The sequence below is a fragment of the Stomoxys calcitrans genome, chromosome 2, assembly GCF_963082655.1.
Source record: "Stomoxys calcitrans chromosome 2, idStoCalc2.1, whole genome shotgun sequence".
Classification (NCBI taxonomy): domain Eukaryota; kingdom Metazoa; phylum Arthropoda; class Insecta; order Diptera; family Muscidae; genus Stomoxys; species Stomoxys calcitrans.
The window spans coordinates 131,857,333-131,873,769 of NC_081553.1; the positions used below are offsets into that span (position 1 = coordinate 131,857,333).

Here is a 16,437-nt window from a genome sequence, read left to right on the forward strand (position 1 = left end):
AGATGCCGGGAAAAGAACTCGACAAATGCGATCCATGGTGGAGGGTATATAAGATTCGGCCCGGCCGAACTTAGCACGCTTTTACTTGTTTAGTGTTAATAAACTTTGAGATGTTTTGCAGTTTTCAATGGAGTTATCTGATGATGACATTAAACTTGAAAATAAACTTATCGCCACCAAGTTTTTGCGTTTTTAGATATTGTGTAGGGTATAACGGGTAATCGCTCTGGATGCATTTGTTAATTTGCAAGTTAAAATAGATGCTAAATAGGCGGCTGGAGATTCGAGTTTCGAAAGTTTAGCATTGTTCTCTTAAATAACTGCCTTTTTCACACAAAAATGCTATAATATATAAATTTTGAAATTATTAATTTAACGAGCATAATAGCAAAGTCTGTCGGCAGTCATCTTGGCACTGGATAGAAGTTTGTATCGCGCATTAAAAGTCATAATTTTATTTGTTTGTGTCTTAAATAAAGGAGTGACGCAAAAGTCATGAGGATCCAAAATCAAATTGGGTTTCTGGTGCTTATAGCGGTAGCGGCTACAGGAGTCAATGCTGATAAATATCTAGCGGAAAAACGTATGTAAATAGATGAAACCAAAAAGTGAAGCGTATTGTGAAGAAACTAATGGAATATTATATTTTCAATTTAGCTGATTTTCTAACTCCCTGCAAGCAAACAGATCCTGGATTTAATCGTTGCTTTGCCAAAAACTTCCAATCATCTTTCACCAATTGGAATGATGGTAAGTGTTATTTTGTAAAATTAAATATATGCGAAGGCATTAAGTTTGGAGGGTCGAACTTTGGATACCCACCACCTCAGCAATGTTAATCACCTTTCACTATAATCTGGTGAAAAATGCATTAACTATGGGTGCATAACTAATGCATTTTTCACGATCTATATCTAAATATGGTACGATTTGGACCATATTCGGTACGGACTTTTGGTTCAATGTTGGCCTTTTTGGCAGCTAGCTCCAAAAATAGACCGATCTGAACCATATAGGACACGGATGTCGAAAAGCCTAACAAAAGTCACTGTGTTAAATTTCAGCGAAATTGGATAATAAATGCGCCTTTTATGGGTACAAGACCTTAAATAGTGAGATCGGTCTATACGACAGCTATATCCAAATCTGTATCGATCTGGCCCAAATGGAAAAAAAGATGTCGAAGGTCCTAACAAAACTCACTGTCTCGAATTTCAGCAAAATCGCATAATAAATGTGGCTTTTATGGGCCTAAGACCATAAATCGGCAGATCGGTCTATATGGCGGCTATATCAAGATATAGCCCATCTTCGAACTTAACCTGCCTATGGACAAAGAAAGAACCTGTGTAAAGTATCAGCTCAATATCTTAATTTTTAAAGAATGTGTATATATATTTCATAGGGTCCGAAATGGATGTTTCGATGTGTTGCTAACGGAATGACAAAACAAGTATACCCCCACCCTTAGGTTGTGGGTATAAAAATTGTGTACAAATTTTAAAGCAAAGTTGCGATGAAAATTTTTTTTCAACCAAATTTTATTTCATTTTTTCCCATAAAAAAAAATTCCATAAAATTTTCTATAAACACATTTTCTTCAAAGGCCCAACCCCAAAGAAAAATTAAAAAAAAAAATTCACAGTTTTTCTCTTTAATTGCTCTAAAAGACCAACTGTTCATAAAAATGGCCTTTATCTCTACATGCAAAAACGTAGTTCTTTTAACGTAAAGAAAACTTTCGACACATAAACTTATTTTGTGAAAAACGTCGGACTTGTTTACGGTGAAAGTACATGTCAACTTTTGGGAGTTGTTGCTTTCGCACATTGAAATACCTTCTTTGGGACGGATATTTCTTTATTATACCCTCCACCATAAGATGGGGGGTATACTAATTTCGTCATTCTGTTTGTAACTACTCGAAATGTTCGTCTAAGACCCCATAAAGTATATATATTCTTGATCGTCGTGACATTTTATGTCGATCTAGCCATGTCCGTCCGTCTGTCCGTCCGTCCGTCCGTCCGTCCGTCCGTCCGTCCGTCCGTCCGTCTGTCTGTCGAAAGCACGCTAACTTCCGAAGGAGTAAAGCTAGTCGCTTGAAATTTTGCACAAATACTTCTTATTAGTGTAGGTCGGTTGGTATTGTAAATGGGCCATATCGGTCCATGTTTTGATATAGCTGCCATATAAACCGATCTTGGGTCTTGACTTCTTGAGCCTGTAGAGTGCGCAATTCTTATCCGATTGGAACGAAATTTTGCATGACGTGTTTTGCTATGATATCCAACACCTGTGACAAGTATGGTTCAAATCGGTCCATAACCTGATATAGCTGCCATATAAACCGATCTTGGGTCTTGACTTCTTGAGCCTCTAGCGTGCGCAATTCTTATCCGATCAGAATGAAATTTTGCACAACGTGTTTTGTTATGATATCCAACAACTGTGCCAAGTATGGTTTAAATCGGTCCATAACCTGATATAGCTGCCATATAAACCGATCTTGGGTCTTGACTTCTTGAGCCTCTAGAGTGCGCAATTCTTATCCGATTGGAATGAAATTTTGCACGACGTGTTTTCTTATTATATCCAACAACAGTGCCAAGTATGGTTCAAATCGGTTCATAACCTGATATAGCTACCATATAAACCGATCTTGGGTCTTGACTTCTTGAGCCTCTAGAGTGCGCAATTCTTATCCGATTGGAATGGAATTTCGCACGACGTGTTTTGTTATGATACCCAACAACTGTGCCAAGTATGGTTCAAATCGGTTCATAACCTGATATAGCTACCATATAAACCGATCTTGGGTCTTGACTTCTTGACCCTCTAGAGGGCACAATTCTTATCCGATTTGAATGAATTTTTGCACGAAGTATTTCGTTATGATATCCAACAACTGTGCCAAGTATTGTTCAAATCGGTTCATAAACTGATATAGCTGTCATATAAACAGATCTGGGGATTTGATTTCTTGAGCTTCTAGAGGCCGCAATTCCTATCCGATTTGGCTGAAATTTTGCATGACGTATTTTATTTTTACTTTCAAAAACTGGGTCAAATAAGGTTCAAATCGGTTCATAACATGATATAGCTGCCATATAAACCGATCTGGGATCTTGACTTCTTGACCCCTAGAGGTCGCAATTATTATCCGATATGCCTGAAATTTTGTACGATGGATCCTCTCATGACCATCAACAAACGTGTTTATTATGGTCTGAATCGGTCTATAGCCCGATACAGATCCCATATAAATCGTTCTCTCTATTTTACTTCGTGAGCCCCAATGGGCGCAATTCTTAAACGAATTGGCTGAAATTTTACACAGGCCTCCAACATATAATTTAATTGTGGTCCGAACCGGACCATATCTTGATATCGTTTTAATAGCAGAGTAACTCTTTTCCTATATCCTTTTTTGCCTAAGAAGAGATGCCGGGAAAAGAACTTGACAAATGCGATCCATGGTGGAGGGTATATAAGATTCGGCCCGGCCGAACTTAGCACGCTTTTACTTGTTGTGTTTTGTTTTATTTTACGTGTCAGCCATTTGTGTCTTGCTCTAATGTTTTTTGTCAATAGACTTACCAGCATTTTTATAGCCTCTAAAATAGAATGGGGGAATACTTATTTCGTCATTCCGTTTGTAACATCTCGAAATATTCGTCTAAGGCCCCATTCTTGATCGTCATGATATTATAAGTCGATCTAGCCATGTCCGTCCGTCTATGGAAAGCAAGCTAACTTTCAAATGAGTAAAGCTAGATGTTTGAAATTTTGCACAAATACTTCCAGTTAGCGTAATTCAGGCCAAATCGGTCCATGTTTTGTTATAGCTGCCACATAGACCGATCTCCTGATTTTTCTTCTCGAGCGTCTAGAGGGCGCAATTCTTATCTGCCTTGGATGAAATTTTGCACTCTGTGTTTTGTTATGACTTCCAACATATGTGCCAAGTGTGGTTTAAATCGATCTATAACCTGATATAGCTGCCATATAAACCGATTCCCGAAATTGACTTCTTGGTCCTTTAGAGGGCGCAATTCTTATCCGATATACCTGAAATATTCGGAAGCGACTTGTTCTATGACCTTAAACATATGTGCAGAATATGGTCTCAATCGGTCCATAAGCTGATATAGCCCCCATATAAACCGATCTCCAGATTTTACTTCTTGAGCGTCTAAAGGATACAGTTCTAATCCGATTTGGCTGAAATTTTGTACAATAACTTCTGTTATGATCTTCAACATGTGTGATATTTTGATTTGAATTGATTTATAGTCAATATGAGTTCTTATCCATTCTTTGCCTATAAGGGTATAGAAGAGGAAGGAGGGTATATAAGATTCGGCCCCGGCCGAACGGAAATATAAGCTACAATAAAACACATATGCATCGGAAAAATGACACAGCTAGTAGGATAAAGTTTCGAATTTAGTGTTGTACGATTTCATAGAGGTGCTTGGCAATTTCTTCGACATATATACAATCAACCAATGTATGACCTTTGAATCCCTCACACCTATGGATTTCTGATGATGACCTTCAGCCTTCCAAGGAATCAAACGCGTCAAATCATGGTTGGTTTGGTGTATATCACATCTAAAGTCAGTCAAAAAAAGGGAAAAACAAGTAAAGGCGTGCTAAGTTCGGCCGGGCCGAATCTTATATACCCTCCACCATAGATCGCATTTGTCTTGCCGCGGTATCTCTTTTTAGGCAAACAAAGGATAAAAGAAAAGAATTGCTATGTTATTGGAACAATATCAAGTTATGGTTCATTTCGGACCATAATTGAACTGAAAATTGGAGACCATAGTAGAGTCATTGTGTTAAATTTCAGCCTAATCTAGTAAGAATCATGCAAGATTTCATGCAAGATTTCAGACAAATCGGAAAGGAATTGCTCCCAGTAGAGTCTCAAGAAATCAAGACCCCAGATCTTTTTATATGGCAGCTATATCAGGTTATGGACCGATTTAAACTATTCTTAGCACAGTTGTTGAAAGTCATAACAAAATACGTCGTGCAAAATTTCAGCCAAATCGGATAAGAATTGCGCCCTCTAGTGTCTCAAGAAGTCATGACCCCAGATCGGTTTACATGGCAGCTATATCAGGTTATAGACCCATTTGAACTATTCTTAACACAGTTGTTGAAAGTCATAACAAAACACGTCGTGCAAAATTTCAGCCAAATCTAGACGCTCAAGAAGTCAAGACCCCAGATAGGTTTACATGACAGCTATATCAGGTTATGGACCAATTTCAACTATACTCAGAACAGTTGTTGAAAGTCATAATAAAACACCTCATGCAAAATCGCAGCCAAATCTGAAAAGAATTGTGCCTTCTAGCGGCTCAAGAAGTCAAGATCCCAGATCGGTTTATATGTCAGCTACATCAAAACGTGGACCGATATAGCCCATTTACAATCCCAACCGACCTACAGTTATAAAAATACTTGTGCAAAATTTCAAGCCGCTAGCTTTACACCTACGAAAGTTAGCGTGCTTTCGACAGACAGACAGACGGACGGACGAACGGACGGACAGACGGAGGAAAGTGGGTATCAATTCTTGCTCTACCCCCCAATACCTTTCATTTAAGCACCACATTGACATGGCCGGTAAATATGCCCAATTTTGGGGTGTTTTGGGGATTGGGGTGGTCCGCCAAACACTAAGCCCGGAAAATATATCTGCAACGTGCTCTCTTCTCATATATCTATATCTCATTTATTTGAACCCAATATTGCCATTGCCCTCAAAATTGGATATCAAATTCGTTTTCTAATCTCATTTAAACTCCTTATTGCAAAAGTCAGCAAATATGTCCGGTTTGGGGTATTGACCCTAAAAACTATAAATATTTAGTTCCACTCTCTTAAAGACGCAAATTCTCTTGGTGATCAAGTACGTCCAATGGGGGGTTGTTATGGTGGTGGGACGTCCCCTAGACAGTTGGTCCCTAATGTTGATTTCAGATACGTGGTCTACTCCCAAATACCTTTAATTTGGGCCTCATATTTCCATAGTCGGCAAACATGACCGGCTTGGGGGTGTTTTGGGGGATGGGCGGCCACTCAGTGAGTTCCCCTTGAAAATATATATCGGATTCGTGTTCTACTCTAAAAACCCTTTTATTTGAGCCTCATATTGCAATAGTCAGCAAATACTTTCTATTTGGGTGGTGTTGTGGGGATGTAGTGGCCCCATAGACACTTTTCCGGAATATTGATATCCTATTCGTGCTTTACTCCCAAAGACCTTTCATTTGAGCCCCATATTGTAATGGTCGTAAATTTTTCCCTTTGGGGATGTTTTTGGGGAGAGGCGGCCCCCCAAACACTTGTGCCCATATTTGGATATCAGATTCGAATTCTACATTCAAATACCTTTTATTTAAGCCCCATATTCTCATGGTTAGTAAATATCCGAAATTTGGATACCAAATTTTTATTTTTAGGGTACTATATGAGAGCATACAAAATTTCGCTTAAATCGCACCACCCATCTCTGAGATCAGGCGTTTTTGAAAATTAGGGTAAGGAGGAGGGTCCGAGATCTCTTTCCGAGATAACTTCCGCACACGATAGCGGTCCTGCCAATACTGACTCTGGGTTGACTAAGCTTAACTCAATGATCAAAATAGGTAATTTTTTGAGCTACACTCTCTGGCAAATGGAAGAGATGAAAGATATAAACAAATCAAAAGAATCATCTTTTCGTGTTACAAGTCATCTTTTACTGTACACAAAACATTTTTGCCTTAAAAGAAGTTTGAAATTTTCGTGTAATAGACCCATTCTATTTTTACCATAACTAATGTGAATTTTATATCAAAATGTTGCAAATTAACGACTATCGTTCAACAGTGTTGGGAAATGTTGCACAGTTACTATGTCGCGCAGATATTCCAAATGTTTTAATTTTTGCCTTTAGGAGCATCTAGGCATCCGATTCGGTTTTCATGAAATCGATTACTATATTCAATCCGAAAATCCGCTCTTCAAAAATTGGAAAATCGAATTGAGCACCCTGTTTCAAAGGCCTTCAGGCATGAAAAATGTTTCTTCGTAGAACGTCTTTCATTGAGTTAAAACTTTAATCGGACTTTACTCTTTGATATGTTAGCACACTCCTAGCAGTTATTTTATGGAATGTTGTGGATAAAGTTTTAAATTTTACACCCACTACCAAAGGGTGGGGACATATCCCTTCTATCACTCCGTCTGTATAACATTGAAATATCCATTACTAAGCATAAAAGAGACCAGCTTATTTGGAGACTGGAGACAGAAACCATTTGAAAAGGAATAACAAAATCATTTTTTTGTCGAAAACAATACTGTTTTTAAAATTCCGGACGATTAAAATTACGTAATTTTAAGGAATTTGGCATTTATGAAATACCTTAAAATCCAAAATATAAGCCAGGTGGGACATACAGATATTTGCTCTTGTTATCTCTTCTTCCCAAAGAAGTGTCGCACTGCTGCACGCGGTTCTGACTTGAATATAAATAGGAGGTCCCTTATCATTGAGCTTAAATTTGAATCTGACAGCACTATGTGAGAAGGTTGCCCCTGTTCCTTAATGGAATGTTTCTGGACAAATTTGGAATTTTTCCTTTAGAAGGAAGCCATATCGAAAATTGATTTGTAATGTCATAGCGTGGTCCAGTTTATCTCAATATTTAAAAGAAATATGTTAAATGCAAACCCGACACAAACATTCAGGAAAATAAGTTGCATAGAAAATTCAACATACTCCAAATAAAAGCCCGTTCTACAAAACGAAATTTTTATACGAAACAGTTTTTCTGTCGAATGTTGTTGAGAATGTCCACCATGTTTACCACAGATATATAATAAGTTAAAATTTACTGGCTAAAGTCTTGTCCTAATTACTGCCAGTTCACGTAACTGATGCTTACTAAGGGTTATGGAGACTTATATGTGCCACCATAAATATCGGGTTTTCCAATTAGAACTTTACAAATTTTTTTAAATAAAACCCAAGCAATTTGAAATACTTTAAAAACTTAATTATCGCCTTGAAGTACAATCAAGACATTTATGTATAGAACTCGACTTCATTAGTATGACCACTTCGGGCACGTTTTTCGATGACTCGGCCACATATTTCATTCGAAACGATCGCTATTTTCCTTTTAATGTAGGCTATGGACCCTTTCAACGTCGTCTGCTTGTTGGTATAGACCAAGTCCCATACAAAATAGTCTAGAGGCATCAAATTGCATGAATCGCACGAATACTTTGTGACACCGTCTTGTCGTCTAATTCAGGCCAAAAATTATCAATGAGCATGGTACAGTAGCATTGTCCATTCACTGTAACGTGACGATTGTCATAGTCGACGAAGAAGTATGGCCCAATGATGGCGCCGGCATCCAAACCGCACCAAACAGTTATTTTCTGTGGATGAAGTGTCGATTCGTGAAGCACATAGTTACGATCACCGACTCCGAATTTCGGAAGTAAATTTTTATTTTTTGATGAAAATGTTGAGTTTACTGAATAAATTGACACTGACTGTTCGATGATTAGTGTATGTATAACATCAATTCAAATTTGTCAAGTCCCTATTGGAAAATCCTTTACTTCTTGGGGTTCAAGATTAATATTTAGATGTGTTACGAACAAAATGATGAAGTATTGGCATCGATCTAGGCTTGCCACGCTTTGGTCTGCCTTTACTACAGTATCACAAAGGACTACAGTCCTTACCAGACTCACCGACATAACCCCAATCTATAGCGCAGGGTTCTATTTAAATTAATCAAGGAACACTTTAGAATCTCCATAAATAAAATTTTCTGCAGGATATTTTTAATTCGAATTGCTTTTGTCAATGTGGGTTTCAGAGTTCAAAACATTCTGTCTCACAAATTATTCCCGGAACTCAGTTGATTCAGCAGATTCGAATTACGGCCTAGACCAGAGAGCATCATGGCAACTGACTTGAGAGAGAAACAAACCTTAGTAACTGCAGAGCAGTCAAAGGTGACCACGGAAGCGCAGGGGTTAGCATGCCCGCCTATGGCGCTGAACGCCTGGGTTCGAATACTGGCGAGAACATCATAAAATTTTTCAGCGGTGGTTTTCCCCTTCTTATACTGGCGAAATTTGTAAGGTTCTGTACCACTTGGTATGGCAGCCATGTAAAAACTTCTCCACAAAGAGGTTTCGCACGCGGCGCGCGGTTCGAACTCGGCTGTAAAAAGGAGGCTCCTTATCATTGAGCTTCAACTTGAATCGGACAGCACTCTTTGATATGTGAGAAGTTTCCCCCTGTTACTTAATGGAATGCTCATGGGCAAATTTGCATTTACAGTCATTGGTAACCGTGCTCTTAGATATGATATCTTCAGATATCTTCATCACCTTTTGCACTAAATTGGATGGGTTCATACCAATGTGTTCGATAAACGTTTCAAAACTCAAGCCGCTGCGTACATAATCTCATGTACTGATATAAATTTCACTTGGTAGGCTCTCAAAAAAACATTGATCCTTTCTACAATCTTCTGCAGCACTACAATAGTTAATGAGGCATTTATAGCGTTAAAAATGCACACAACGTTTCTCCTGATTAAACTTGACGCGGTTATCCAGCTATTCGAGCTATTCCCATTTTTATTGTGTTCTTTTTGATGTATATACATATTTTTTAAGGTACTTTATATTTTTTCGTTTTTACGCACTTTTAGGTACTACAATACATTTGAGATACATCCATATAGGCATGTACCAATACTTTTTCTGGTAACAATACACTGGATTCTTCGTAAGATAGCTTTGTTAGAAAAATATACCATAAGTACAGTGTTAAGGTAGGTATTGAGATCGCACTTTTTGCATTTAAAATACAAATAGGCAATCCTCCCCTTATCACAAAAAATAAAAGTGAAAGAGCTATATTTGCTATCTACTGTTATTTATATCAAATATAACGGACGAAAATGTAGCAAAAACTTCCTTTTTTACCATGTTGGTATGATGGACAATTATGGTTTTATATTATAATCTGCTATATTCGTTATGCTATAAATAAATTGGTTGTTGTTATGTTCGCACATTCAAATGTCTACTTTGTAATGGATATTTCTTAATCGCTTAAATGTTGCCAAACAATGTATGTGCCTTGGAAATTCTGATTGTGTTTTCTTGTAACTGGCAGCCATTTGTATATTGCTCTAATGATTTTTTACCATTGGACAGCCAGCTTTTTTGAACAAAAACTTTTAAAATTATGACTTTCTGAATTTACCATCCACATTCGACCAAGCTGCTCAATATATTGACTGCTCTTTGCTCAGTCAAAACAAAAAAGTTAAAAAATGTGTGTGAGAATATTTCTTTACCCGATACGAGCTAAGACTATGGGTCTGCTTGGAATTATTTTCTTGTGTACGTGCAAAGAAATCTGCAATAGAGTGAGCAATTTTGCCAACCACTGGTCTATATGCTCAAATACTCACCATTTCTCTCTAGTCGGAGATACACAAGAGAATAAACGACTGAGTCTATCGAAGAACTTTTGCAATTATAGAATTTTTGGCTTTACAACAAAAGGAAGACCATTTTAGCGTAGACGAAGCAAAGTTAGTTAGATTCAATAAAACTACGTTTATGACTAACGTTTGATATGTTAAAGCGAAAAGTAACAGGGTTACAATAAAAGCAAAACTTCGTGATAAAACTATTTTGATTGCCGTAAAGATTTCCCAAACGTTTCATTTTTCTGCGTTTACCTTTAAGGAGAAATGTTCAAAATTAAACTTAATGTACGACGAATCACTGTTATTATATTGCGTTATAAAAGTGTGAAGCGTGTTTATTTTTTGCTGGCAGATTCCCTAGTCTATTAAATAACAAGTACAAAGGCGTTAAGTTTGGCCGGGCCGAACTTTGGATACCCACCGCTTCGGGTATATATGTTTCATCATAATCGACGAAATCGGGCAATAAATGCGACTTTTATGGGCCTAAGTACTTAAATCGAGAGATCGGTCTATATGGCAGCTATATCCAAATCTGGACCCATCTTAGCCAATTCGAATAAAGATGTCGAAGGGTCTAACAAAATCGGACAACAAATGCGCCTTTTATGGGCCCAAGACCCTAAATCGGCGGATCGGTCTATATGGCAGCTATTGGGTTGCCCAAAGTAATTGCGGATTTTTCATGTAGTCGGCGTTGACAAATTTTTTCAACGGCTTGTGACTCTGTAATTGCATTCTTTCTTCTGTCAGTTATCAGCTGTAACTTTTAGCTAGCTTTAGAAAAAAAGTGCGCGAAATTTTGTTTACATTTGTTTGTTTGGCGCCAATTTTAATATGGAGCCCACAAAGGAGCATTTTCGTCATATTTTACTTTATTATTTCCGTAAAGGAAAAAACGCGGAACAGGTTGCTAAAAAGTTACGAGATGTGTATGGTGATAAAGCCTTAAAAGGAAGACAGTGTTTCGCCAGTTCCGTTCTGGAGATTTTTCACTTAAAGATGAGCCACGTTCAGGTGGGCCAAATGAAGTTGGTGATGACCAAATTAAAGCATTAATCGAATTGGATCGTCATGTAACTGAGCGTGAGATAGGAGAGAAGTTAAATATACCAAAATCAACCGTTCATTATCACATAAAAAATCTTGGACTGGTGAAAAAGAAAAAATTGAAAAAATTTTTCAACGCCGACTATATGAAAAATCCGCAATTTTTGGGCAACCATATATCCAAATCTGGACCGAAATGTCGTAGGGCCTATTACAAATCACTATCCCAATTTTCAGCAAAATCGGATAATAAATGTGGATTTTATGGGCACAAGACCCTAAATCGGCGGATCGATCTATATAAGGGCTATATCAAGATATAATCCATCTTCGAACTTAACCTGCTTATGGACAAAAAACGAATCTGTGCAAAGTTTCAGCTTAATATCTCTATTTTTAAAGACTTTCATGTCTCCATAAAAGGCGCATTTTTAATCCTATTTCACTGATATATATACAGTGACTTATGTTAGGCTTTTCGACATCCGTGTCGTATATGGTTCAGATCGGTTTATTTTTAGATATAGCTACTAAAAGTTCAATATTTTGTTATACACAAATGAACAATGACTTGTACTTATTAGTATTTGGTCTAAATCGGAACATATTTCGATATAGCTGCTATGGGGCATAAGTTGCCGAACTTTGGTGGGTATCCACCCTGTTTTGTGTGACGAGATATCGTCGGCTTAATGCTATCTTGTTCCATACGCCATTTTCAAAATTTTTGAGTTAAGGCCTAAACAGAGGAGCGTCGCGTTGAAAAATGCAACTCTGCAAATAAATGTTAAAAAAGCAAAAGGTTAAACAATTTTTAACTTTGACGACCAAAAACTGTACTTCACGTGTCGTTTTCAAGCGTCAAAGTTGAAAATTTTTTATCTTTTCTGCCGTGCTTTGTGGAATTTGTGTACCGAGTTGCATTTTTACAACGCAACGCTCAAAATCAACGCTCAACGTGCTCATTCTGTTTTAGCCTTTAAGATCGGCTTTTTGTTATGTAACACGCTATTTCAAAATCATTACGAAAATTCCACGTAAAATATATTGTTTTCGAGATATTGAGGTGTAAATATTCCAAATGGGGCCTATTTCAATGTATTTTTAAACTTTAAGTGCGTTAATCTCAAAATCAACAAAATGACGCATGGAACAAGATAGCATTACTGACCATATAACTATGGCCCCTTTACCGTATATTAGTCAAAATTGTTCTTCTTTTTATATGAAAACTGTTATCGGTTAAAAAATTTATGGTAATACCGAGGTAGGTGAAGTCATTATATTAATCTAGGTATTGCAGGATTATATGAAAAAAAACCACCTACACTCATATTTAAATGACGATACTTTGCCAATACCATCTGGAATTATTTTGTTCGCGGCAATGATTTTTTAAACCATTTGGTATTAATTCAATACCATACAAAGCAGGCCATTAAACAATTGACGTCGTTACATTTGTATTCTTATCATTACACCAGAAGTGTTGTTGAGCTTTGTACTTAAAATATCGAAGCCATTATATTTGTTAAACAAATATAAAAAGTTTTAATACAATTTGAGTGCGTAAAAACCTGTTCAAAGCGGTGAAAATGGAAATAGTACAAATTCTTAGGACATTCAATATCAAAGCCATGATAGTCTCTTGTGTGGTCAATGATGCTATGTTTGTGTATTCATATGAAAACCTCTTCTGGGAATCAATGGATATGGAATCAATTGCTGATTACAAAGAATTGAGGTTGGTCAAGGTGTAACACTACTTTTTGTAATTATTAACATAAACAATCGAAATAAACTAAGATTAAAATTAGTATACCCTCCACCATAGGATGGAGGTATACTAATTTCGTCATTCTGTTTGTAACACCTCGAAATATGCGTCTGAGACCCCATAAAGTATATATATTGTTGATCGTCATGTCATTTTAAGTCGATCTAGCCATATCCGTCCGTCCGTTGGTCTGTCTGTTGAAAGTACGCTATTTTTCGAAGGAGTAAAGCTAGCCGCTTGAAATTTTGCACAAATACTTTTTATTAGTTAGGTTGGTTGGGATTGTAAATGGCCCAAATCGGTCCATGTTTTGATATAGCTGCCATATAAACCGATCTTGGGTCTTGACTTCTTGACTCTCTAAAGAGAGCAATTCTTATCCGATTTGACTGAAGTTTTGCATGTGGTGTTTTGGTACCACTTCCAACAACTGCGCCATGTTTAGTTCAAATCGGTCCATGTTTTGATATTGCTGCCATATAAACCGATCTTAGATCTTGACTTCTTGAGCCCATAGAGCGCGTAATTCTCATCCGATTTGGCGGAAATTTTGTACAACGGCTTCTCTCATGACCTTCAGCATACGTGTCTAATATGGTCAGAATCGATAAATAACTTGATACAGCTCCCATATAAACCGATCTCTCGATTTTTCTTCTTGAGCCCCTACAAGGCGTAATTCTTATCCGAATGAACTGAAATATTACACAATGACTTCTACAATGGTCAGCATTTATTTATAGTTCAAATCGGACTATAACTTGATATGGCTGCAATAGCATAACAGTTCTTATTCAATATTCTTTGTTTGCCTTAAAAGACATAGCACGCTCTTACTTGTTTTCAAATTTTTATTGGCTGATTAGGGGGTAGAATAATCAATAACGGTTTGTTACTAAAAACAATAACGGGCTGGTGCTGAAACCAATAAAAGATTGTTATTAAAAACAATACCAGATCTGTAACAAGGCTAGTACCAAATGGTACTAATCATTTTATGTTTCATCCATACCATCCGCTGTTGTTGTTGTATCATACGGTGTTGTTTTACTATCAATACTTTATGGTTCTGAAATGAGCACTTTGGTAGTATCAACTTTTCTCTGGGTGTATAATGATACAGTAAAAATGCTCTTACGATAAACAATCAATTTATAAACGAAATTGACACTTTAACAGCAAGAAATTTCCCTCCATACCATAATGGAATGTTTATGAAAAATAAGAATATATATTACATTACAAATACTTACAAAACACAATTATTTCCACCTATTTCTTTAATTTAGGCCTACCTGGACTGAAATCTTTGGGTTCTTTCGATCCATTACATGTGAAAAGCGTTACAATTGCTGAAGATGGCAGCGGCCCAGTATCCATAAACATCGGTCTCACGAATCTAGTGCTTACTGGACTTAAACATACAACTGTTGATGATGCTAGGTATGCCAATTGAAATCGATTGTCAATTACAGCGTAAATAAATGCATCCATTCACAGCTTTAATCCCACCAAACTTATTACAAAAGTAAAATTTACCGTTCCAAAAGTTCAAATTGATGCGGACTACAAGGTAAAAGGTCGTGTCCTCACTTTACCTTTAGATGGTAATGGTAAAGCAAAAATTGTTATAGGTATGTAAATGTATATCGATTCTGATTGGCTCTGTTAAATTTTAATTGCAATAACAAAATCAACAAAATAATCCATCAGATCGTGCACGAAATGTACTAAACGCTCTTTCGAGCATTCATATAAATTTCAAACATGCTTATTGTTTATATTGGCATCACTTGGTCAAGTTTTCTTCTTTTATTTTTAAATGTCCATTTATATTTTGTAGAGAAACTAAAAATGGAGGTTGCCGTTCGCCTTAAGCTTCGCAAAGAAGATGGCGCCTTATTTACGGATGTGGAAAAAACTCGATTGGAAATTCATGAAGTTGGTGGCTTCCAGCTGAGACTGGACAACCTTTTTAACGGACAAAAGGTTCTAGAAGAAACCGCTACTAGCCTCTTCAACGATAACTGGAGGGATCTGTACGAAGTAATGAAACCTTCTATAAGTGCCACTGTTCAGACAGTTATGAACGATCGCTTTTCAAAAATTTTCCACTACGTTCCAGTGACTTATTATATCTCAGATATAGAAGAATAGAAAAAAGTCAATTGCAGGTACAAGTGCAATCAAAAACTTTCTACATGTAAAAAAATTGTTTGTCTGTTGTAAATATTTTCGTTATATTTAGTTTGTAAGTTACAAAATGTGATTGGTAAACTTATGGCATTATTCACAAAACTTAATATAGAAAATTTTTTTTCAATATGTGACAGATTTTCTTTAAAGAACTGCCAAAAAACCTTTTTTAAGGCTTTATTAGGTTTTGTGAATAAGGCCATTAGTGTCTAACCTAAGACTAAGGTTTAAGGTTAAGAGAAATAAAAAAATGTAAGCAATTTTTTTAATTTCAACATTTACAAATATTTTCAACTTGAAAACATACAAGCGCGATAAGTACTTTTGTTATAAATTTATCTATTATTTATGAAGCTTAATAACAAAATTTCAAAAAAGAATTTCAATAAAAGCAAAATGTCAATGAATTTTTTTCTAAATATATGCAATTTTTTCAAAAGGTAGAATTTCAATGAAAGTATTTCTAAAGACATGATATCAGTGAAATTTTCTGCGAAGGCAAAATTTGGCGGCACTTTTAAAATTATTTTTTAAAGACAAAATGTCAATAAAAAGTTATTAAGGCAAAATTTAAATGAAACTTCTTTTCATGATAGAAAGATAAAATCTTAACGAAAACAAAGGTTAGGTTAGCTTTAAGTGATAGTCTGCCATCAGACTCACTTAGACGTTTTCGTTCATTGCGACACCACAGGAACATGAAAACATAACTTGAATAAAATTCTTTCTATGACAAAATTATAATAAACATTTCTCTAAATGTTTTGTTTTCTAAATTTTTTGTTTATTTAAAGTAAAAATTTCAACTTAAATTTCTGTAAAGAAAGTGTTGGGGGTTATGTTTTATTCCCTCGTGGAATTTGCGTGGACCAA

General features: G+C 36.3%; 1 protein-coding gene across 1 annotated transcript; it reads left to right on the plus strand.

The window, feature by feature from the left end:
- Positions 1-356: 356 nt before the first annotated feature.
- Positions 357-15,971, plus strand: LOC106094548 (protein takeout). Its single transcript, XM_013261767.2, has 5 exons — positions 357-583; positions 658-750; positions 14,658-14,811; positions 14,869-15,002; positions 15,212-15,971. Exons 1-5 carry the CDS (start codon positions 496-498, stop codon positions 15,523-15,525), a joined length of 783 nt encoding a protein of 260 aa, XP_013117221.2. The 5' UTR covers positions 357-495; the 3' UTR covers positions 15,526-15,971.
- The last annotated feature ends 466 nt before the right edge of the window (positions 15,972-16,437 follow it).